Below are 24,053 nucleotides of genomic sequence, written 5' to 3'. Positions count from 1 at the left end.
TGTCCTGTTCCACAAGCCCAGGCTGGAGAAGACTTCAAGCCCCATACCCTCTGCACTATGATTTGCCAAAATCTGTGCCCTTCTGGAATTGCAACATGACCAAGTGGGCTTCCCTAAATCCCTGAAGGGGAGCAGACCCCCGTCACTCTCTTGTTTTGGACCCTTCTCCCTAAACGGGGGTAAATCAGCCTTTAAGGACCTCCAGTTCTTACAGCCCAGTTTCAAGAAGTGCATTCAATGAGTCAAGAGCAGTGGCTACAAATGTCCGTAACCGGAAGTCTTCCCCAGGGATTCCTGCATGGGAGAAGACAGGCAGGGCCCAAGAAGGTAGGAACCATGTGTCATCCCATCCCGGTGCAGGCATCCCTAATTTGCCAGATGTCTGACCACTTTGTCTCCTTGACTGCTGCCCCTACCATGTGGGCCAGGAGTCTGTGAAGGCTTGGAGTAGCCTGATGTTTCACCACCAGGACCAGACCTGAGAAGGCAGGTGAACAGCATCCAGAACACCATGCATGGAACAGATGCTCCTGAACCACCCACTGCAGGTGACACAAGCTGGCTGCTGGACCAAGCAGGGAGCCTGGAAGCACCACCTATGCTCTCCTTGTATTCTGCAGGGTGTTTGTGGCATTGCCCTCCAAAGGATTAAGACAAAGGCATCATGTCATCCCAAGCTTGCATCCAAGCCAAACAGCCTCTCCAGAAATGTCTAACGGATGAAGGGCAGGGGGCAGCCATGCAGGTGGGTGAGAAGGAGTCCTCCCAGCATTAACACTCTGCATTCCAGGAAGCCAAATTCTAAGGCAATCTGAGTAGAATTGCAGTCACCCATGGAAACACAAAGGGGAAAGCAGAAGGAACAGAGTTCAGATACGAAATGACATGGGCGCTCCTCAGCCCAGACATGGTCAATTCCCCCCACACCCAGGTCCTAGGCTGTATGCCCCTGTGTGAAGGCCTTGGTCGTGGCCTGTAGAAGTCCTATTGCACAGTAAGAGCTTCACAGGGGGAGGGGAGGTTTGCTGGTGTCAGTGGCCATGCTGTTAAGCTCCCTCATGTGACAAGTCAGAGCATTCCAGCCCGGAGACAGGAACACAATATTGCAGGGTTCTGCAGCATTCAGGAACAAAATAAAAATAGCTCCTGGTTAGAATGGAGCTGGAGTAGGGAGATTGGAGAGGAAGCAGATTGCTAAGCACTTACTGAGTCAAGAACATTGCCCTGGAAAGCTTAGTGCCAATGGCTGGCCAGGTGTATTTCTTCCTCCTCAATCAAGCAGCTGCAGGAGTGACCCTGGAGAGTCCCGAGGGTCTGAGGATGAGGCAGGGAGGGGTGAGGCTTGCCTGCTGGTGGAAAGACCCTCTCGGAAGACCCTGCTTTCTTTGTCACATTGCAGTGTCACTCCAGCGGGATTGTGACTTGGGTGTTAGGTCCAAGCGAGTGGACTCTGTAAGCCACTCTGCCTTCACTGGTGGCTCTGGCTCCTACACTAACCTCTAATCTTGGAGGTTCTGGATGGCAATTCTGGGCTGAATCCTCAGCATAAAACAAGGAAATCCAACAAAAATCAGCAGAAACTATATCGCATGGGTTTTGTTGTTTTCTGGTAGTTTCATCTCTTCAAAACACTTTCTTCTGATTAAATCATTCAATGATTCATAGATCATACAGTAGCATCATTTTCTGCAAGAAGGTTTTTGATTTTCATTTCTTCAGCTACACGTTAGTCATTTAGTAGCATGTTATTTAACTTCATGGTGTTGTTAATTTCTTTTTTCTCCCTGATGTTGATTTTGTTTTGTGGTTTTTCATTTAAAGGGATGTATAGTAGCTGTGTAATGGAGACTTCATATCTAGTAACATGTCATTTAACTTCATGGCATTGTAAATTTCTATTTTCTTTCTATTGTTGATTTTGTATTATGACTTTTCATTTGAGGGGATGTACAGTAGCTGTGAAATGGAGACTAACACCCAGATGTGAGGATACAATGTAGTATGCATTTTTACTTCCAGACAAAGATGGACTTACAATGAAACTGTTTACTATATCTTAACAATAGGATGCTGGACTCTCTGCCATTGTCCAGGCCCGCAATGATGGACATATGACTGCATATGAAGAACTATATTTTAGTAATGATATAGAGGAACTAGGTGGGGGGAGGATATAAGGGAAATGCCAGGAGCCTATGGAATTGTATCATAAAATGATAATAATAATAAAATATAAAAAAAAATCAAGGGACTCAAAACAACCTGAATGGCATAGGCTGGACTCCCGATCCCATCTCTCTTTCTATCCCATTCTCCTTTGGACCTTTCTTTAACTACATCAAGGCCACTGCAGCATGAGTTCAATCAGATACTAAAACGTAGCAGAAATGTGCTTTATTCACTGTCAAGTCCCAGCTCCCACCCACATCAGATCGGACTGGGGGCATGGGGGGCCCAGACAGGCTCCCCAGGAGCGAGCAGGGGGAGGGAGACCCAGGAGGCTCCCACCTATACACAGGACTTCCTCTGCCCAGACTCCCACCCCCTGCCTCCCTGCCCCAGGGTCTACACACAAGGTGGAACTCCACGGAGGGAACAACTGCAACATCCGGGCACTGGGTCCCCAGCCCTGTGGCGAGGCAGCCCGGCCTGGCCCCAGTCAGCAGCAGCTGCAGGTGCCCGTATGTACACGGAGGATGCCGCGACTGTGCAGGTGCAGGAAGTTGAAGATCTCAGAGGGCATGGCATGGAAGCCAGGCCGGGGCTTGACGTTGTCGTAGTAGTGGTGGGTGATGTACAGGCCTGATGGGTTCATGGGGAAGGCCCAGAAGCCGAACAGGTGCACCTCCTCACACAGCTCGAGCGCCGCGGTAGCCAGGATGAGGCCTGTGCTGATGCGCTTAGCGCGCACGCCCAGGCTGAGCCAGTAGCGCGACACGTTGAGCAGGTACTGAGGATGGAAGTAGTAGACGGCCTGTGGCGACTCGAAGTCGTCCAGTACGTACTTGACGCGGATGGACACGTCAGTGTTGCGCGTGTTGTAGAAGGCGGGCAGCAGCACCGAAGCGTTCTCATATACCTGCAGCACGCGGTAGAAGGGCCGGCGCCACTTCTCCAGCTTGTGGAACCTGCGTGAGGCGAATGGTGAGAGCAACAGCTGCGCCTCTCAGGCACAGGGAGAGCTGAGTAGCGGAGGGCAGGCAAGGGAGGGGACAGTCGGACCAAAGCAGAGCAACTATCCAGTCCACCGTGGATACGGTGGGGAGGAAAGCTCACCTGCAGCGTTCACATCTCAGCCTTGTCCTATCTCCGCCCCCAGACAGCCCCCGTTATGCACCCCACATCCTCCCCTGTAGCCCCTTGGGGTGTCTCACCTGTTTGTGCACCTTACATAGCTCTCACTCCAGGGCCTTCCCTTGCCTCTTCTTCTCCTATCCCCCAGCTGGATGGCCCCCATGGCCTATCCGTCCTCTGATCTGGAGGCTTGGCTACAGCCAGGTTTTCGACAGCAGAGATAGCCCCACCTCCCCCTGCTGTCCCTCCAAACTTTCCAGACAGATCCTCAAGAGGGGCGCCAGGTCGAAAAACTTGCAGGAGGCTTTGCCCCCGTACCTCCTTATGGGCGTAGCCAGGCAGGGAGTTGCCAGCCCTGGCCATCCACTAAAATCACACACTGGAATGCTCTGTGACCTACATGCAGGTGGCTTGGGCCTGCAATGTCTGAGAGAAAAGTGATGCAGCCTTGTAGGTAATGTTAACTGTCCCTGGAAGTTCACTGTACAAGGGGAAAGAAACAGGGGAGTATTATCTTTTATTTAACCCAATATTAAAAAGCCATAATTTTAAATGCAATGTATATGTTGCATATAAAATGGTATTTATATCTTTTATGTATATAAAAGAATGGGAAATGTCCCATCCTTTCTTGTCCTAGCAGATCTTTATTTATTGCATATAAAATGCCAGCATTTTATATCTTTATATATATAAAAGAATGGGAAACATCCCATCCTTTTTTATGCTGGCAAGTCTTTGCAACTTAGTGTGGGTTTGACACTGTCTCAACCCAGCCCTGCCCCTTCCATGCCCAGGAGCCCCATGTGACTGTTGGACAGGGCAGCTTAATGAAGAAGGACACTGACCGCTCTGTGATGATGCTGGGGTTCACGGTCACCACATCTGTCTTCACCCCCACGTCCATGGTGTACTTCTCTGAGATGGGGGGCAGGTTGCACCTGCAGAAGAGACAAGGCAGTTGGAGGCAGGGGTCCTCAGGTGGATCAGGCAGGGCATGGAGGGCAGACTGGAGTCAGGCACGCAGTCAGACAGGCTCTCTGGCTGGGCAACAGGACAGTGGTCCTTCTGCCCCGTGCCAGGTATGGAACAGCAACCCAGCCCAGTCCTGGCTCTCGCTGAAGCTCTAGTCCCAGGGGACAGAGACATCACTAGTGAAAACATGAGGTCATAAGCAGCAGCCCTAGAGCCCTGGAAGATGGAACCATGGCTCTGAGAGAACAGAGGGCAGGCAGCATTGGCCCTGTATCTGGTGGACAGGAAGACTTCCCAGAGGAAGCGACACTTGAGCTGAGGTCGGGAGAAGGAGATATGAGCCCACTGGCAGGTCAACTTGTGGCACAGTGGGTAAAGCCACTGCCTACAATGGTAGCATCTCTTGAGCCCCAGCTACTCTACTTCCTATCCAACTCCCTGTTTGTGGCACTGGAAAGCAGTTGAGGATAACTCAAGTCCTTGAACCCAGGTGGGAGACCTTCCCACCCAGGAATTTCCTAGCTCCTTGCTTTGCCTAACCCAGTCCTAGCTATTGCAGCCATTTGGGGAGTGAATCAGTGGATGAAAGCATTCTTCCTCTATCTTAACTTTTAAATAAATAAAATAATTTTTAGAAGCCCATTAGTGGAAGGGCTGTGTAAACATGAGGTGTAAACAGAGACAAATCTCAGATATACAATAGTGACTGAGCCCTAACAGACTATAGGGGATGGGCAAGAGACCCTCCCCATCCCCTTCTGGAGAAGGTTCACTCTCTGGTGGTCTAATTAGTCAGACCATGTGGTGTAGTAGGAAGGACCCAAGGCCAGAACTGTTCCCCCTATTCTCACCATTTGACCCTAGCCCCTGGTGTGGGGCTGACTCTGGACAGCAGAGGGCAAGGTCTCTCACTCAAGTCATCCTCAGCAGGTGATGTTACTGCTGAGCCTGGAGTAGGGCCTCCAGGGCTTCCCCATTCTGCAGACAGAAGGTTGGAGGTCCAGGGCCAGGGACCCAGGATGTGCTGGGGCTATCTTTATTTCAGGATCTCCATGCACATCAGACCTCCTCAGCACACCCATCCCTGCACTGACTCTGGGTGCGCCAATGACTGGATCGGGACCCACGAGATGTCCCTGAAGATCTTTCAGTCCTTGGCTCATAGTTTCAATCCACCTTCTCCACCCAGACTCAAGACTGAAGCGAGGAACCCCAAACACAGCAGAGAGAAAGAAGAAATGCAAGGTCTGGTCTGCAGACTAATTAAAGCTAGAAGGGAATCAGTATCAGTCTTCCATGAGGCTGCCTTCGTGGCACCTAGAGCTTCCGGAACAGCTGGGGGTGGGGAGGGAAGCATCACTTGAAGGGCAGCACAGGGGTACTGGCAGTGGGACAGCACCTAGAGGCAAGGCCCAGGGCAGGTGGGCTGTGGGGATAGAGGTAGCAGGTGCACCTGGGGATAGTGGCATTACCGGAAGACAAAGTCTGCACTGTTGATCTCCCTGCCGCAGCGGCTGTTCTTCAGGATGCCTCCATTGCCCACCACTGCACACTTCTTAAATTGGGACCGGTAGTAAGGCATGTCCTGGGGGAGGAAAGGGCACATACAGCAGCATCAGTGCCAAGCCCTGCCTGCATTGTCAGCTCCCACCTCTGCAGCCTCGCCTGCCTCTGCTGCCACAGGATTCCACCACACAGCCTGGTAGACAAAGTAGGAACCAAGTGGTTTTTCCACCTCTCAGGGAGGGAAGGGAACTCAAGATACATAAGCTTGTTAGCCCCACAGTTCCCTCCTTCACGGATATCCAGGAACAGGCCAGCTGTGTTTTCAGGTCCTGGCCTGCACCCTAAGCTTCCAGTGAAGACCTGCCTCCAGGCAATGGTACACTGAGAATCCTTCATTGGTTGCACTGTAATCTCCCCATCTAAATGAGCCACTATGTCCACCTTGGAGACTGTCACTCAAGGTCTATCTTCCCTGGAGAGGCCAAGCCTGGGGAATCAGGAGCATCTGATGGCTGGTGAAGAAAACACTCTGCTTGACTGTTACCAGGAAGAGGAAGAAAAAATCATCACTGCGGAAGATTAGCAGATGCTCTGATGTTTCTCAAACTTCAGTAAACCAAGAAGCACACAGAACATTTTCTGAAAATACAGTGTTCCTTTGGTATCCAATGGGGGCTGGTTCCAGCACCTTCCATGGACACCAAATTCTGCAGATACTCAAATCCATTACATAACACAGTGCAATGTTTCCTTAGCACCAAGCACAAAACAATCTTTACATCATCTCTAGTTTACTTATAATACCTCACACAGTATAAATGCTATGGAAATAGTTGTTAGACTGTATTGCTTAGACAATAATTGTGAGGGGAAAAATACCTGCACGTGTTCAGTGCAGACACGATTATTAAATTTTTTTAACATTCTTGATCTGCAATTGGCAAGATCCAAGGATGCTATAGAAATCTCTGGGCTGCTGCCCAGAACCACAGAATCTCTCTCCAAGGTGGAGATAGAAGATTGGTAAGTTGATTTTTTAAGCAACCCAAAAACCAATTTGTCTTTCAGGAAGTTAGGGAAATGATGTCCTCCTATGTCATAAATTCTAATTCAGGGATTGGCAAACTCTGACCCAAGTGCCACATCTGGCCTGCCACCTGTTTCTGTCTGACCCACAAGCTAAGAAGAGAATTTAAATTTTTAAATGACTGGAAGCAACCCAAGGAAGACTGTTGGGTGACATGTGAAAAATCCTATAAAATGGAGAAGGCAGAGTCTACTGAGAACTCGAGCGTGACTGGGACGACTGCCACTCTGCTTTGTAGACTTATGTCAATGGCACCTGTGAGCTGAAACAGAGATTTGTAGTGGTGACAGAGACAGCAGGTGCTTGTAAGGCACTTGCTGTCTCTGCTTCCTGGAGAGTATTGGACCTCCACAGTCTACACCTTGAACCTGCTGGCCAAGGTCAGGCTATTTCACCCACCAGTGCCCCCTGCATCAGAAGCCAGGTCAGCTGTTGTCACCAACGTCCTGTTCCAGGTCTTGTCAGCCCCACCTTGTAAAGGTGGTTCAACGTCATCCTTTCCCAGCACAGTGATATGGGGAACACGTATGAGCCCTCTCATTACCCCCAGAACATGCCCAGAGTGGAATGCAGGTGGCCATGGAGCTTTGCTTCATTCACATCCCTTCTAGAAGCAGAGAGGGAGTGCCCCAGCCCTTGGATTTCATCCAGAAAGCTGCCCACACCCTTCCCTGACATGTCAGCACATTGGGCCCACTATGTCCTACCCTGGGCCCACACATGGCCTGGGGCACACACCAAAACTTCCTGCTCCCCACAGACCATGCCTTGCCCACTGTCAGCTGAGCATGCAGCTCCAGGCCCAATCCCTCTCTGTCCAAGTCTGGAGCAGTGGATCTGCAGCTGCAGTCAGTGCACATGAGGGCAGCCACCTGAGCTGTGGTGATCTGAACAGTTCAAATACACATGCCCTCCTCTGTGGTCTTCCATGGTCAGGAAGTCACCAGGCTAGCCCTAACTAGCCCACCTCCAGACTTCTTGAATGAGACAGGAACAAAATGTCCATTCAGTCCCAATCCAAGCCCCAGTGCTAGACAAGAAAACTGAGGCTCTGAAAGGCAAGATGACCAGTCAAGGTTATCCATGCTGAGCCCAGTCCCTCAATGTCTGAACTGCGCTGGGCCATGCACATACACACTCCTGGTGAAGATGTCTCTGCTCTTAGGCCACACATACTTCTATTCCTTCTCCCAGATGTTTGTAGCACGCCTTTATGTAAGCAATGCAATGACCAGAATTTTATAACCATTTTCTTCCCAAAAGTCAATCAACTAACAGTCAGTGGGCTTTCATTATGCCCAGATAGAACCCCACCCAGAAAGTCCAGAGTAGTCAGTTGGGGCCAAAACAACTGGCCAGCCAGTTCCAAGACAACTGGGTCCATGGATAGAATGAACTCTGTGCAAGGTCATGGAAAGCCATGTCTTGGTGGGATCCCCCACTCCACCTGGATCCCTGTTCCACAAACAGCACCTTGGGGAACATCCGGAAGATCTCCTGGTTGATGTGGTAGATGCCGCTGGTGTCCACCTCGTACTTGAGCTTCGTCCCCAGGGGAGTGTTCTTCTGGGTGGTAAAGAGGAAGGCAGGGGCATTGCAGCACCTGGACAGCGTGGACCTGCCGGGCAAGGAGAGATGGTGACACAGGGCCAGGTCCTCACCACACAGGGTTCCTGGGGCTGAGGCCTCCACCATTATTCATTCCCCAGTCACATCCTCCTGGTACCTGTGCTCCTGCTGCCCCAAGCCTGGGCCTTTGATCCCCCGTTGTCACTGCCCTTTCAAGGTCCAAGCCAAGCTTCTCTACATGGGGTTCTAGTTAATCCCATCCCACTGACCATGCTAGCCTTGAAGGCCAGAGAATAGAAAGGGGAGCCACACACAACACTGCCTGTCAACCTCCTCTCCCGATCACCACCGTCTTGAAGGTGGAACAAAATCTTACTAAAGGCTAGTCGCCTAAGCCTGAGACAACTTGCACCTGCCCACTGTGGCATTAGCCAGGCTTTTCCATCAGTCCTCCTCCAATCTGCAAGGATGCTACACTTCCCAGACCCCCACACTCTGCTGCCCCATTTAGCCGGCCCCAGTGGTACACCCATGCCCTCCCCAGTGGAGGGAGGCAGGACTGTGCCTTGGGTTCCTGGTCCCTACAACAAACTCAGACAAGGTGCACACCTTGACTGATGGAGTCCCAGGATCAAGACATACAACACTGGCCACAGAAATGTGCACACCCAGGCATTTAGAACCTGACCTGGGAAGAGGAGAGGGGTCAGAAACTAGACCCAGGGCTGGATACTGCTTCCGGAGTATCCAGATACTTTTCCAGAGGCTCGTTATTTCTTCTCTAAAAACCCCTGCGGTGCAGCTGTATCCTTAAAGCACGGACATGTGAGTGACAGAAGGGTTGAAGCTCAGACGAAGACTTAAAACACACACACACACACACACACACACACACACACACACACAAAACCCCTGAGAGGGAGGCTGGAGTTGGTGAGGCAAGCCTGGGAGCCTGCGTGGCCAGAGCAGCTGGGCCTTTGGCTCTACTTTGCAGATAGTGTCCCAGCCAGCAGCAACTGCAGGCTTCCAGGCCTGCCAGCAAACAGATATGTGTGGGGATCAGATCCTACTCACCTCTTACTCCCCTCACTTGGGGAAGTGAACCTTGCCTCCTGGCAGCTTGGATCTAACCAAGGTCACCTTAGCACCCCCTCCCATCAGAAGGCTTATAGGCCCATGGAGATCCACAGCATTCAAAAACAACAGCAGCGGAGCAACAGGCCAAAGACACCTGGCTGCCTCCCCTGTTTCCCCACTGGCCCTCCCACCTAAGCTCCTTCAGTGTCCAGGGCTCCTGGAGGTAGGGACCACCACATCAGAAGATGGGCAGCAACTTTGGGGAAAGCTACCCCAGGGCTAGGATGGAGACTTGAGTCATCAGCCTGATGGTGTCAGGAGGCCTGGGTCTGGCTTCTGCTCTGCCCAACCACCCTCCCCCTCCCTCACCCCACCTGACAGCTTGGATGCTCCAGAAAGCCCCCTCACTCTTCTGGATCTCAATTTATTCATCTGTAGAATGGCTCTCCTACCTCAGACCCTCTGTGACTCTCTTGCTTGTCAAAGCCAGGAAGGTTATGTGAGTTGTTCCTTTTGACTTTATCTCACCCTGCAGGCTTGCTGCAGGGCCCAGCTGGCCACAGTAAGTGATTTTTCTTGCAGGAGGGTTAGAGTTTCAGAGTGCAACTGAAGCTTTCCAGAGGGGAGGCCAGGGGCCTGGCAAGGTAGGGGCCCTGGGGGAGCATCTGGCCCTTTTAGCTTTGCTGGTCTGGAAACTGAAACCTCACCCAAGAACCTCCCCATGGAGGGACTCACACTAATTCAGCTCTCTAGCCCCCAGCATGCCACGGTGAGGTGGGAAGATCCTGCTCCTGGAAGGGGAAAGTTCCACGCGCCCCCCCCTGACTCCAGTACAGCACCAAGGCCCTGACAACCTTATCATGCCATGAGTTTGAAACAAGAGCAAAGGAAGACAACCAACTGGTCTTGAACTTTTTTTCTGTTTAGAGCCTGGCAGGGCCTGACAGCTCCTCCTCTTCCCAGGGCTCTGCCCACCTGGGTGTGACTGTGTGATCCCTGCCACTGGCTCCCACACCTGTCTCGGCTCTCATGCTCTTGTTTCATTATTTCCTTGGACACGCTAAGCCCACTGAAGAGACTTCTGTCCCATGCTCAGCCTGGACAGGCCTTACCCTCATGCATCTCACTGAGTGGGCCTGGATCATCCACAGCCAACTGTCTCACAAAAGGCACACAGCCAACACTTCTAAAGGCCAGCCCTGTTGTGGCACAGGTCTTGGTTCCTGCTGTGCCCTCTCCCAGCCTGCTGCTCAAGTTTACATTCTACTGGATGGTTGCTGAATCTGCAAATGAGTGGAAAGCCTGGGCTTCCCCAGTCTCACAGATGCCTGTGGTACCTGTTCGCCAGGGGGTTGTCCCCACTGTATATAAACATCCTCGTTTTCTAAACAGGTGCCACCTAAAACTACTGCCTCCTCCAGGTTCATCCCAGGAACACAGAAAACTCAAAACAGATGACTTCTAAAGAGAAAATTAGATACTTGGTAACATGCATGGTTCACAACCTCCCCTGGAAGATTCCTGCATTCTGACAGGCACCTTTAACCTTGGACCTATGATGTTGAAAATCCAGTCTGGACACAAGTGCCAGACATCAAATTTCTAAGTTCAACTGCACGAAAATGGCCCGCGGAGCTCAGGAGTAATCTGTGACCATCTCCTGCCTGCCTGATTCTCTCATCAGTTCATCTGTGCATTTCAATCAGAGGCCCGAGTACCTGGCCTAAAAGGGAGGACCACAGAGGCCCCAGAGAGCTGCTGGGTGGCCCTGGGCAGGGCTGTGCAGGGGGCCCTTAAGGAAAGGCTGTGGAGGGCAGCATCTAGCAGGTAAGAGCCTGACTTCCCACTGTGCATGGACCCAGCACCTCCCACCAGCCAAATTCTCAGGCTTGGCCAAGTTCTAGCTGTGCTCGGCAGGGCAGCAGAGACCTAGGCAACAGACAGGAGCAGCACATGGGGAAAAGGGGTCACAAGTACTTGAACTGGTTGGCTTCTGAGATGTTCATGGCCCACTTGCACATCTGCAGACTCTTCCACCTGTCGAATAGCTCCGACTGCTTCACCCTGTAGGAGTGGAAAATAGACAGACATGAAAAGGCCAGGCTGGACCAAGCATCAGCACCTCCTTGGCTTTTGTTTTGTTTTGTTTGTGTTCCTTTAAGGATGTAATTTTTTAAAGAATTTGTTTGAATGGCAGAGTGACAGAAAAAGGAGAGACAGAAAGGGATTTAGTGGGGCTGGCACCCTGGCAAAGTCAACTAAGCTTCTGCCTCTGGTATCAATATCCATATGGGCACTAGTTCGAGTTTTAGCTGCTCCACTTTTGATTCAGCTCCCTGCTTATTATGGACTGGGATAACAGATGAAAATTGTTCAAATCTTTGGGCCCCTGCACCAATGTAGGGGATCTGGAGGACGGTCCTGGCTTCTGGCTTTAGATCAGTTCAGCTCTGTCTGTTATGGCCATTTGGGGAGTGAACCAGCAGATGGAAGATCTCTCTCTCTCTCCGTCTCACACACACACACACACACACACACACACACACACACACACATTCTCTCTTTCTGTTTCTCTCTGTAACTTTCAAATAATTATTTTTTTAATCTTAAAGAAAAGAGATACTTCATTCTCTGTTTCCCTTACTAACTGGCCACAGCAGCCAGGGCTGGGTCAGGCCACACACTCAGGTCATCTGGTGCTGTTTTTCCAAGTGCATTATCTGGGAGCTGGATCAGCAGCTGGGATGCAAACCAACACTGTGATATGGGATGCAGGTGTCACAGGTGGTAGCTAAACCTAATACACTGTGCGGTGACCCCAAGGAATCACCCTTTCCTGAAATGTTTCCATCACACTCCCCCAAAGGCCAAATTGTGGTCTGGACCTTTGCATTAATTGAGTTTTCCTGTTTCTGGGTTCCCGATGCTCCAACCACATAGCCTTGCTATCTCCTAGAGAGCAATAGGTCTGCCTTCCAACACACCTTTCACAGACAAATGTCGTGTCCACAGTCCTTGCCCTCACCCCCTCTTCCTGGGAGCCACTGTCCCCTGCCCCGACCACCTCTGGGACCAGGTATCATACCACCGGAAGTAGCTCCTATACCCCAGCACCTGCCCAAGGTATCCGAACAGGTAGCCTAAGCCTGCACACCTTAACTATCAGCCTTGTCCAGTCCCTCCTATGAAATCCAAATCCACAACAAAGCCCCTGCCTCACGTTCTTGGGGGCCTGAGTGTCACACCTCCCATTTCCAGGAATCTGTGAGCATAAAAATACTCCTTCCTGTGTAAAAACCATTTCCAGGTCCACTCATCTCACCTTGAAATCAGCCGGACACATTTCAAAACATGCTTCTACACACTTCTCTGTAGGGAAGCCACCTGCTTCCCAAACCTGGCAAACACCCTACTGTGTGCAGCACACAGTAGGACTCATGACCACAACACACCCTTCTCCTCCCTCCTACAGAGTGGGTGACAATTTCCAAATGACAGAAAAAAAATCAGAGATGAGGATCTTGAAATGTGTCCCAGACTCTGAAAAACCACTAACAGGCTGTGTGAGTACTGCCCTCTCAGGAATGGGCCTAACTCTCACGGGACTCTGCCTTGGACTGTAGCCTGCAAAACGGATGCATTTGCACATGGCCAACCTACATTTGCCTACTGAGCAGAATGCATACTTAGGATGATTTCATGCTGGCTCCCCCAGCTTCTGGAAGACAGCATAGAGAAATACAGACGCTTGATAAATACTTGAATGAACACAATCGAAGACACAAATTGCCAGCAACCATCAGTGGCTGGTGGGAGATCGGCATACAAGGTAACCTCAGGTAATGAAGAGAGGCATGCTCCTCCCTTCTCAGGGTGTCACGGATCGCACACCCCTTCCACGTATGCTCTCTGACAGCTGTGTCACCATTTCCCTGGTTCCGGCTGATTTCTTCCATCTTTCAGGTAAGAAAGAGTTCCTTGGGTCAGATTCCAATGATTTCCACTGTCCTTTCAGCTTGGTTTTAGGACAAGCACACTGTTCTGCACTGATGAACTGCTGAGGCTACCTCAAGGAGACCAGCAGGCTTCCTGTCACCAAGGCCTGTGTCCCCAGCACATGAACCAGCAGATGCTCATGTAGCAAGCTCCTACATGTAACAAGCTCCACCCAACCTGCCAAGATGACAAGGAAACCTAGGTTTGGGCCATCAGAGCACTCAAGGTCACGACTTGGGGTGCCAACATCCCATATCAGGGTATCTGATATGAGTCCTGGCTACTTTTCTTCCAATACAGCTTCGTGCTAATGCACATCCTGGGAAGGTAGCAGATGATGGCTCAAGTTCTTGGGCCCCTGCCACCCACATGGAAAATCCAGATGGAATTCCTGACCACTACGCCATGCTAGCCAAGACCCAGTTGTTGTGAGCACTTGAGTGAGCCAGCAAATGGAATCAATCTCTCTCTCTCTCTCTCTCTCAACTTTCAAAAGAAAATACAGATAAATAAACACAAGAGGTAGCGGGTCTAAGGCAGACATTGGCAGGTACAGAGAGGAATTCCTGAAGGATCTAGTTAGATGGCAAGGTGGAGGTATAACCAGCCCTTTGAGCTGAGCACTGAGCTTCACTAAGAAGCTACTGCGGCTCACTGAAGTGCACAAAAACCAGGACAGGGGCTGGGGTAGCTAGACAGAAGGGCACCTGACAGCAAGTGTGGGGGCTGGATAGTGGAGCTGGTTGGGTTGAACTAGGCCTCAATGCCAATTGACATGTATGAGAGCTGAATGGGATGTGGGACAGACTGGACAAGTCTGCTGCACACAATGGCAAGCACAGGAACCAGGACAGGGGGCAGGCCTGGTGGGGGGTTATTGTGGGTCACTACAACTAGGCTGCAGCTCCCACTGGTTTATGTGACGGTCGAGTGTGTATTGGGCAGAATCAGGCTGGACTACAACACCCATTGATTCCAGTGGAAGACAGGGCTGGAAACAGAACTGACCCAGCAATTGCAACCACCAGCTGATTGGGGCGATGGACTGTGCCAGGTCCCGTACTTGCAAGTATACACAAGAACCTGGTCTGGGTTCACCTCAGACAAAGTTTCTTTAGGGATTCCCCAATCAAACTGCCAGACTCAGATCCCTAACCATGACAAGAAAGAGGACAGAACAAATCAATCAACTACCCCAGCCATGTGTTGGCAGTGAAAAACAGGGCAAATGGAGACTCTAAGATGGACTAAGTCAATCAGAGGAATCCTCAGCGACCTCATTGTGCTTGGAATGGCGAGATTGGCAGCAATTCATAACTGTTGAACTACCAAAACCACTTGAGCAAGACCCTTGGAGCATGCCCCACGTCGGGGACCTGGGATGGGTGGGAGACTGGGTGGGGCTTCTCCCTTTACCTCCCCCTTTACCCCAGATATAGGGGGAAAATGTGGATATGATCATCTTACCCACTTTCCTGTAGCCCTTGAACCTTTTTGCCCTAATTAACTATGTAAAGATTGTCAAAAATAAAATTTTAAAAATGAAAAAAAAAGAAGCAACTGCAACTGTGGCTCATCCCCTGGAGCCCACTACATCAGGACTTCAGGGAGTGCAGGAAGTCCTTGGCCATCCTATCTGGCATAGCTGCAGCAGCTTTCCCCAAAGGAGTCATGATTGCAAAGAAAGACACCAGGTTCATTCTGTAGAGGTTTCCTGGGTTTAACTGGAGTTAGTAACAGCTGTTCTCAGACAGGGCAAGCCTGGTTGGCAGGGATGCTGGGAAAAGGGGTATGGAGTACAGTGATTGTAGAAATACCCACAGAGTACAGTGACTATGTACATGGATTTGGGAACCAGAGAAAGGGACTTGAATCTAAGATCTAGTTCTGCCACCTCCTACATATGAAATCTCAAACAGCTTAATTAATTTCTCTGGGCCTCAGTTTTCTTGGCTATAAAATGGGTATAATAGTAGTCTCTGAGGGCCGATGTTGTGGCACAGTGACTAAAGCCACTGCCTGAAGCACTGGAATCCTATATGCTGTAGGGGCACCAGTTTGAGTCCTGGTTGTTTCACTTTTGATTAAACTCCCTGCTAATACAATTGGGAAAGCAGCAGAAGTGGCCCAAGTCCTTGGACTCCTGTACCCATAAAAAGTATCCATTCAAGGAGACCTGGAAAGAGCTCCAGTATCCTGGTTCCCAAAAACAGGGACCTCTAAGCAGCTGAAGAGGCAGCATCATTTTAAGGAACTTTAGACACACAGCTCCTATCAAATGTTAACTGCTTGATTTTTCAATCTAACACAGGGTCACTTGGTCAACCCAAAGAAGACAAATCAGAATAAACCACTAGATAAACTGAACACAGAAAAAACTGTTGGAACAAAACAGAACCAAAATAGGTGAGAAAACAACCTTTAAAACACAAATAGACTGTTCTGAGAACAAAGAGAGACCTTGAGGTGGGAATGGAGGTTCACGGAAAAGCTGGCAGATGTAGTCAACGACTTCTCCCAGAATGAGGAAGCAAAAAGAGAAAATATAAGATCAAGAGTCAGAAGTGCTAGCAGAACAATCCAGAAGATCCAGCACACTATTCAACTCCTACACGTACTAGGAAAAAGAAGTACAGAAAGATGCAGAGGGGAGAGTCCAATAGTTTGGTTAGGAGCTCTATACGAAGGGGTCCCACTGGGCACTGAAACATGCCTTTGGGACACTGGGAACTGTCATGTCTGAAAAATTCTAGAGGAGGAAAAAAATCAGCTCCAAAAGAACAACCATTCTCATACTTTTCATGTAGCCGTGGGTGCTGGAAGATGATGGAGAAATTCTTCAACAACCAAAGGGAAAATGAGTTTCATTTAACCTATCCACCCACTAAACCAGTCAGCAGACGAATCTAATCAGCAGCTCAGATACCGACCAAGCCAACACTCCAACAATCCTCTAACCAGCGATCCAACAACACACCTATTTAACAATTAACCATGGAGGAAGATGTAAGTCACTTAGACATGGAAGGACTTAAAACCTGACTTCTCAACCCCATCACATAAGAGATAAACAGAACAAAATAGGGGAAAGATGGCTAGCTGCTCCAAAATTCAGAAACAAACATGCAACATAGCACACAGAATCACAATGCCTCCCCAGCCCTCTGTGGACAACATCTACGCTGTCCCAGTAATGGAAAACATGATTTTCTGATGTTCAGCTTTTAGGGTTGGCTGCTAGAGGATGCCCCCAAAAAGGCTCTTAACAGTTACAAACAAAAGGTCAGTGTTATCCATCCTGATGTTGATAAATCAAACTCTCAAGGATTGACTTTGAGGGCTCGTGGGGTGAATTGTAAAGGAGGGGATACTGCTAAACAGCCTCATCTCACACAGTGCAGGAATGAGAGAATGTCTATATCGGGTATGGTAGAAGAAGAAATAGATTACTTTGATGATCTACAAATAGATGAGCTAAAATTAGCAATGCTCTTGAACTGAAGAAACTAGCAGGGAGAGGGAATACAAGGGGAATCAGCACCCATCAAGGCAGGACCTCAGCAGGCACTGGGGAAAGGCAAAAAGGGGTAAGTTGGCAAAGAGCAGCCTGCACGCACTCTTGGAAGGCCACCATCACCAGCAGAAAGAGCAGACAATTGAAAGTGTCAGGCTGGGGGGCAAGGTGTAAGGCAAGGGACAGGGGGCTTTTCCTTCTAAGTTTCATGATCTTGATTTTTCATGAGCAGGAGATGGTGATTAGAATGAAGGAGAATAGTGTCACCTCCTTTCTTCCCCTTTCCTTCCATGGTCTCCTCTGCTTGCAGCTGGCTCTCACCTACTTCCTCCACTTACTCATTCACTTCTTTTTTTAAAAAAATGTTTATTTTTATTGGAAATGCAGGTATACAGTGAAAAGGAGAGACAGAGAGAAAGATTTTTGATCCACTGGTTCATTTCTCAAGTAGCCACAATGGTCAGAGCTGAGCTGATCCAAAATCAGGAGCCAGGAGATCTCCAGGGTCTCTCATGTGGGTGTAGGGTTCCAAGTCTTTGGGCCATCTTCTACTGCTTTCCCAGGCCCCAAACCAAGCAGCTGGATGGCAAGTTGAGCAGCCAGGACATGAACTGGTGCTCATATGGGATCCTGGTGCTTCCAAGGCAAGGACTTAGCCACTGACCCATTCCACTGGGTCCCACTCATTCACTTCTAAGCACATCATAAGCCCACACACAGGGTCAGGCTCAGAGATGCCCTGAGTTCAAGGTTATCCCTCAGAGTCTTCCTTCTGGCAGGGAATGGACCTCAGCTTTGCAGGGCAAAGCCCTGTCAGCCCCTCTGAGCACCTGCCCAGTGGCCTAGGCTCCTAGCTTCATTCCTGGCATCTGCAAAGCTCCCAGCTCCAGAAAGAGGAGTAAGGAGTAGCAGGGGAGGGCCACCCTGGGAGTGACCAGGTGTGACCCCATCTAGATGTGAATACAGGCAGCAACTGTAGATTTTGATTTAAACATGAAGCAGGTGCAAGTGATTTGGACAAGAATTCGTGATGATCTCTTCACAGCAGATCTTCCCACAGATTCCTCCCGCCCCTAGGACGGTCAGTGAGCAAGACAGCTTCCATGTGGGGATTTTCTGCCTGACCTTTCTAGCATTGATTTGAGCCATTCTGGATCTGAACCATTCCCAGATGAATCATGCGCCTCCCGCCCTCTAGGCTGGAACACCAGCTGACATACCATGTGCCTGAGGGGACAAGAATGCATGGGTCCATCTAACCTTTTCCTGATGATGCAGGCTGGAGCACCATGAGCCTGCAGATGACCAGATACTGTCATGGCCACTCAGATTAGAGCCTGGCCTCTGGGACCTTCCTGTCACAAAGCTGGAGGACCCAGTGACTCACAAAAGGAGGTGCAACGCTCACTGCTCCCGAATACCTCTTGTGCAGATCACCAGGGCTCAGGGATCCTGGAGCACGCACCTGGCATGGGAGAGACAGGCTACACAAGGCCAAGCTAGACCAGGGAGTCAGCAGTAGGGATGGCTACTCAACCCAGGAATTCTATCCTTGGGGATCAGAAGGGGTGTCCCAATGACAAATAAGAACTAAAGCTTGACATCATTACCATGAGAGGACCATAAGGAAGGACAAAGTGGCCCTGGGTCTACTACAAGCCATATTGTGTTTCAGGTTCAAAGCAAAGGACTTGGGCAGGCCAGTTCTCCTTATGTAATTTTTATTTTGAAAGATTTATTTATTTATTTGAAAGGCAGAGCTACAAAGACAGAGGGAGAAGGAAATACAAAGAGAGAGGTCTTCCTCTTACTGAATCACTCTCTAAATAGCTGCAATGGCCAGAGCTGGGTCAGTCCAAAGCCAGGAGCCAGAAGCTTCTTCCCAGTTTCCCATGTGGGTGCAGGGGCCCAAGCACTTGGGCCATCATCTGCTGCCATCCCATGTACATCAGCAGGAAGTTTGATCAGAAGAGGAGCAGCCAAGACTTGAATCAGTGCCATATTGGATGCCAGCGCTTCAGGTAGAGGTTTAGTCTGATAGACCATGACACTGGCCCTCTAGGTTGGCCATTTTTAATCCAATTCTGCATGGAAGCTGGAGAGGGTGCTGCCATTGGCTAAACTGTGTCCCTTTAAATTCCTATATTGGAGTCCAAGCCCCAGTATCTCACATCAGGGCTGTGTTTGGAAAAGAGGGTGATTATAGAGGTAACGAGGGTAAAATGAGGCCATCAGTCCAGTCCTTAAGGGCACCTTAAATGATAGGTGCCCTTTTAGCAAGACGTCCTTGGAGCACAGACAGAACATAGGCTGTGAAGCTACATGTAGGGACACTGTGATAAGGCAGCCAGCTCCACTCCAGGAAGACAGGAGAACCGGTCTCACCAACACCCAGCCTCCAGCATGGCCAGAGACCACTGCTGCTGGCCGTGACTCCTGTCTATGCTCTGGGTGCCTGCCTCAGCCACTGAGCCAATCCTGCTTCAATCCTTCCTCTGGGGCAGCAGCTAAGAGCCTGTCGCCTGGGACACCAGCATCTCCTGTTAGAAGTCAGGGCTCAACTGTGTTGCTAATCCTAGCCTCCTGCTAACGCACACTCTGGGAAGTAGCTGGTGGCTCCCAGCTCCAGGATGGCCCAGCCCCGGCTGTGATACTTATTATATAGGCATTTGAGGAGTGAATTATCAAATGGAAGCATTCTCTTTTTCTCTCTCCCTCTTCCTGTCTTTGTCTCTCTTTGTGTCATCATCTCAAACAAAACAAAAATAAGTAAATAATTTTTACAAACCCTCCATGGGTACCTATGGCCCTCAAACAGACAAAACTTAGACTTGGGTCTCTACCACGAGGCCCCCATCTGCCCCACCTGTACTCCTAGTTGTACAATCAGCATCCCCAGGCTTGCTACTGGCATGGGGCCTTTATACATGCAGGCTGTTCCTTCCATCTGAAATCCTCCTGACCTAGTTAACTCCCACTACCCTGCAGACAGGAGGACCAACACAGCCTTTCCTCAGACACACCTTGCCTAATAAACCCTGCCTCTACTCCAGCCAAGGTCAACTTCCCACCACCCCACACTTCTGTTCTGATGTGTGTTCCCACCTTGCTGAGCTGAGGGCTCCCTGGCAAGGAGCCATTGTCATGCTTGCTGAGCCCAGAGCCAGGAGAGCAGGTGAGAGGTGCATCTTGTGCTTATTCTGGATGGAGCACACAGACCACAGGGTAGTGCCAGGGCCATCACCCCTGTAGCTCATGACAGCTGGGCAGTTGGTCTCAGCTTTGGGGCTTTCCAGCCAAACTTACAGAGGCTATGTATGACAGCCCAGAAACGCTGATGCCAGTGCTGCTCTCCCAAAAAGGAGAGGGGTGGAAGGAAAGAGAAAGAGAGGGGGCATGAATATTTATGCAGCACCTACAAGCGTGCTACTCTATGAGTGCCTGGGACACTTCTCACACAAAGCATCACAGCTGACCTCCATAGCAGCTCCCCAAGGGAGGATAACACTGACCCTGCCTGCACAGGTAAGCACAAAGGCTGAGAGAAGTTGAGTCATTCGCAAGGAGACTAGGAGTTGGAAAGGCCCAGAATGAATTCTGCATCTGGGGCTGCCTGAGCCCAAGACCCTGGCTCTTTCTGTGACTTACACAACTGAGAATCACATCAAACACATCAGACAGCTTGGGCTCCTGTCTGTCAGCCAGGGTCAGCTATCCCTGAGTTCATGGTCAAGAGTTCATCAGTCCACACAAATGGTTTTAAAAGAGTTAATGGAAGAGACTGGCATTTAGTTGAGCGGTTAAGATGCCGGCATCCCGTATGAGGGCACCTGGGTTTGAGTTCCAGTTCTGGTTCCTGACTCTAGAGCAGGCCCTGGGAGACAGCAGTAATGGCTCCATAGCTGGGTGAACACCACCTACACGGGGCACCTGGTCTGCAGTAGTTGGGTGAACGCCACCCACACGGGGCACCTGGTCTGCAGCAGTTCGGTGAATGCCACCCACACGGGGCACCTGGTCTGCAGTAGCTGGGTGAATGCCACCCACACAGGGCACCTGGTCTGCAGTAGCTGGGTGAACACCACCTACACGGGGCACCTGGTCTGTGGTAGCTGGGTGAATGCCACCTACATGGGGCACCTGGTCTGCAGTAGTTGGGTGAACACCACCTACACGGGGCACCTGGTCTGCAGTAGTTGGGTGAACACCACCTACACGGGGCACCTGGTCTGCAGTAGCTGGGTGAACACCACCTACATGGGGCACCTGGTCTGTGGTAGCTGGGTGAATGCCACCCACACGGGGCACCTGGCCTGCAGTAGCTGGGTGAACACCACCCACACGGGGCACCTGGTCTGCGGTAGCTGGGTGAACGCCACCCACACAGGGCACCTGGTTTGCAGTAGTTGGGTGAACGCCACCCACACGGGGCACCTGGTCTGCAGCAGTTGGGTGAATGCCACCCACACGGGGCACCTGGTCTGCAGTAGTTGGGTGAACGCCACCCACACAGGCACCTGGTCTGCGGTAACTGGGTGAACACCACCCACACGGGGCACCTGGTCTGCAGTAGCTGGGTGAACACCACCCACACGGGGCACCTGGTCTGCGGTAGCTGGGTGAACGCCACCCCCACGGGGCACCTGGTCTGCGGTAGCTGGGTGAACGCCACCCACACGGGGCACCTGGTCTGCAGCAGTTCGATGAATGCCACCCACACGGGGCACCTGGTCTGCAGTAGTTGGGTGAACGCCACCCACACGGGGCACCTGGTCTGCAGTCCTGGTCCCAGCTTCAACCCTGGCTCAGCCCTGGCCACTGCACGCAGCTGGGGACTGAGCCTGTCACAGGAGCTCTGTCTCGTTCACTCACACATGCTCTCTCTCCTTCTTGGCCTCTCAAATTATTGAATTTTTTAAAAGTTCATGGAATCATTGGATGTCTGTCCCCCATCCCCGGGTGCTGATACAGTTGGACAGCAAGGAGTGGCCACCTTCTCCCCTGCTTCAGCAGACACAGGAGGAAACAAAAGAATTAAAATATTTCTCCCTGCCTTGACCCCTTCCCCATCCTAGTTGGAGGCCCACATGAGATGCATCACTCTCAACTATGTAAGCAGTGTTAAATATAAAATAAATTTCTTAATCAGTTCATGAATAATACTTATTATTAAACAAAACAAACTAACTACATGTGGTTTCAAAATGTCCCACACCAAATTAAACTTGATTTCCATGAACTTTCTGAAAGTACTATCATATAAGCACCTTACACTGCCCAACTCTGAATAAGCCATCATTTTTCCACATCCATTTGTGACTGTTTCCAACACATATGGATCCTGTTATTACTACTACAATATGAATTCCTCCAAAGGACTGGCCAAATGCATTGAAATTCAACAAGGAAGAGATACACGCTACCAAAATGGTCGTAGTTTCCCACACTTTTCCTCTCATAGGCTGCACAAGAGCCAAGGGAGGCATACTGTCAAGAGGTAAGAGGACACACAGAACCTTTAACTACTGATGTAAAACCACATGCAGCACCTCCACACATGTGCTCATCTGTGCATGCATCCCTCAATGGCTGCCTTCAAGAAACAGCATGCGGTGGCTGGGGGAGAGGACCCCACAGAACTCCCTATTGTTTAAACACTGTAAAAATCAAAAGATTTTATTAAGATTTATTTTAGTTTTATTTGAAAGGCCCAAATACAGAGAAAGAAGGGGAGGGATATTTTTCATCTGCTGGTTCATTTCCCAAATAGCCACAATGGCCAGAGTTGAGCCGATCCAAAGCCAAGAGCCAGGAGCTTCTTCCAGATCTCCCATGTGAATGCAGGGGCCCAAGCACTTGAGCTATGCCCAAAATCAGCAGATTTGGAGGCCAGACTTGTGGCACAGTGGATTATGCTTCTCTTGCAATTCTGGTATCCCATGTCAGATCACTAGATCACTAGTGTGCATTCCACCTGCTCTGATTCGGAATCAGTTCCCTGCTGATGGGCCCAGGAAGGCCATGGAGACTGATTCAAGTCTTTGGGCCCCTGCCACCCACATGCAAGATACAGATGGAGTCCCAGGTTTCTGGCTTTGCTCTGGCCCAAACCTTGCTATTAAGGCTATCTGGGGAGTGAACCAGGGGATGGAAGATAAGTCTTTTTTATGTACTCTTTCTCTGTCACACTGTCTTTCAAATAAATAAATGAATACATTTTTAGAAGAAAAATCAAGGGTCCTAATGAAATTAAAAATTGTAAAAGGCAATAGCAGGAGGGCCACACATAGCCATGGAGCCAGGTACAAACTGAATTTCAGTAAGAGGCTTCCAGGTGCTCTGACTTCTACACAAGTGGAGTCCAGTGATGCTGACCAAGGACACCAGTAACTGAGCTGGGGACTGAAACTCCTGTTACACTAAAGGTGACCTTGCAAGCTTGGTGCTTTGCCATAAAACAGTCTCAGCCTCCCCACATCCCTGCCCTGCAGTGCTTTGCAAATGCTGAATGCCAGGATAGTGGCCTTGGGCCACCCCGTGTTTCCAGTCCCCTGCCTTCCACCCTCTCCACCCTGCACCGCCAATGCAGTCCCGCCACACTCACATGGACAGCACCTTCACCTCCAGGATCTCATGCCTCAGCTCCAGGCATCTTGTGGAATTATACTCAAAAGGCCCCTCGTAAAACTCAAAATACCTGTGAATCAACAGGAACAGAGGTTACACAGAGAGGCATGCTGATCTCTTCCCACCCAGCCTAGCTCTTGGCAGTGAGGGTAAGGTGTTGAGGATGGGGACGTTAAATCCATCCTACGCAAAGCAGCTCCCACCGAGCAGATGAGCTGTCTGGGGATGGGATGGGACCCTGAGCCTTGTGGCTGATGACTGGAGTGATCAGTCCCTCTCAATAGCCTACCACCCTGGGTGTGTACACACTTGGAGGGAATAAGAGCCCATTTCCATGACAGTGAGATCCAGAAGTAGGTGCAGTTCCAAGTTCACGGCCACAAAGAAAAGAGGAGAAAGAGGTAAGTC

The 24,053-nt window shown here is 50.3% G+C and overlaps 1 protein-coding gene across 3 annotated transcripts in view; it reads right to left on the bottom strand.

The window, feature by feature from the left end:
• Positions 1 to 2,269: 2,269 nt before the first annotated feature.
• The window catches only part of ST8SIA5 (ST8 alpha-N-acetyl-neuraminide alpha-2,8-sialyltransferase 5), a 54,987-nt gene continuing 33,203 nt past the window's right edge, over positions 2,270 to 24,053 (bottom strand). The window contains exons 2-7 of one of the 3 annotated variants that reach the window (XM_058676981.1): positions 23,623 to 23,715; positions 11,486 to 11,572; positions 8,336 to 8,480; positions 5,742 to 5,854; positions 4,143 to 4,235; positions 2,270 to 3,128 (exon numbers count right to left, since the gene is read on the bottom strand). In XM_058676981.1, the coding sequence (XP_058532964.1) occupies positions 2,660 to 3,128; positions 4,143 to 4,235; positions 5,742 to 5,854; positions 8,336 to 8,480; positions 11,486 to 11,572; positions 23,623 to 23,715 (1,000 nt within the window). In that variant the 3' untranslated portion in view covers positions 2,270 to 2,659. The remainder of the gene's footprint in view (positions 3,129 to 4,142; positions 4,236 to 5,741; positions 5,855 to 8,335; positions 8,481 to 11,485; positions 11,573 to 23,622; positions 23,716 to 24,053) is intronic. The other 2 variants (XM_004579518.2, XM_004579519.2) reach the window with 2 other exon arrangements.

This window comes from Ochotona princeps, chromosome 18 (assembly GCF_030435755.1).
Source record: "Ochotona princeps isolate mOchPri1 chromosome 18, mOchPri1.hap1, whole genome shotgun sequence".
NCBI lineage: Eukaryota > Metazoa > Chordata > Mammalia > Lagomorpha > Ochotonidae > Ochotona > Ochotona princeps.
Note: the sequence above shows the minus strand (reverse complement) of the source record. Positions and strands in the feature narration are given on the sequence as shown.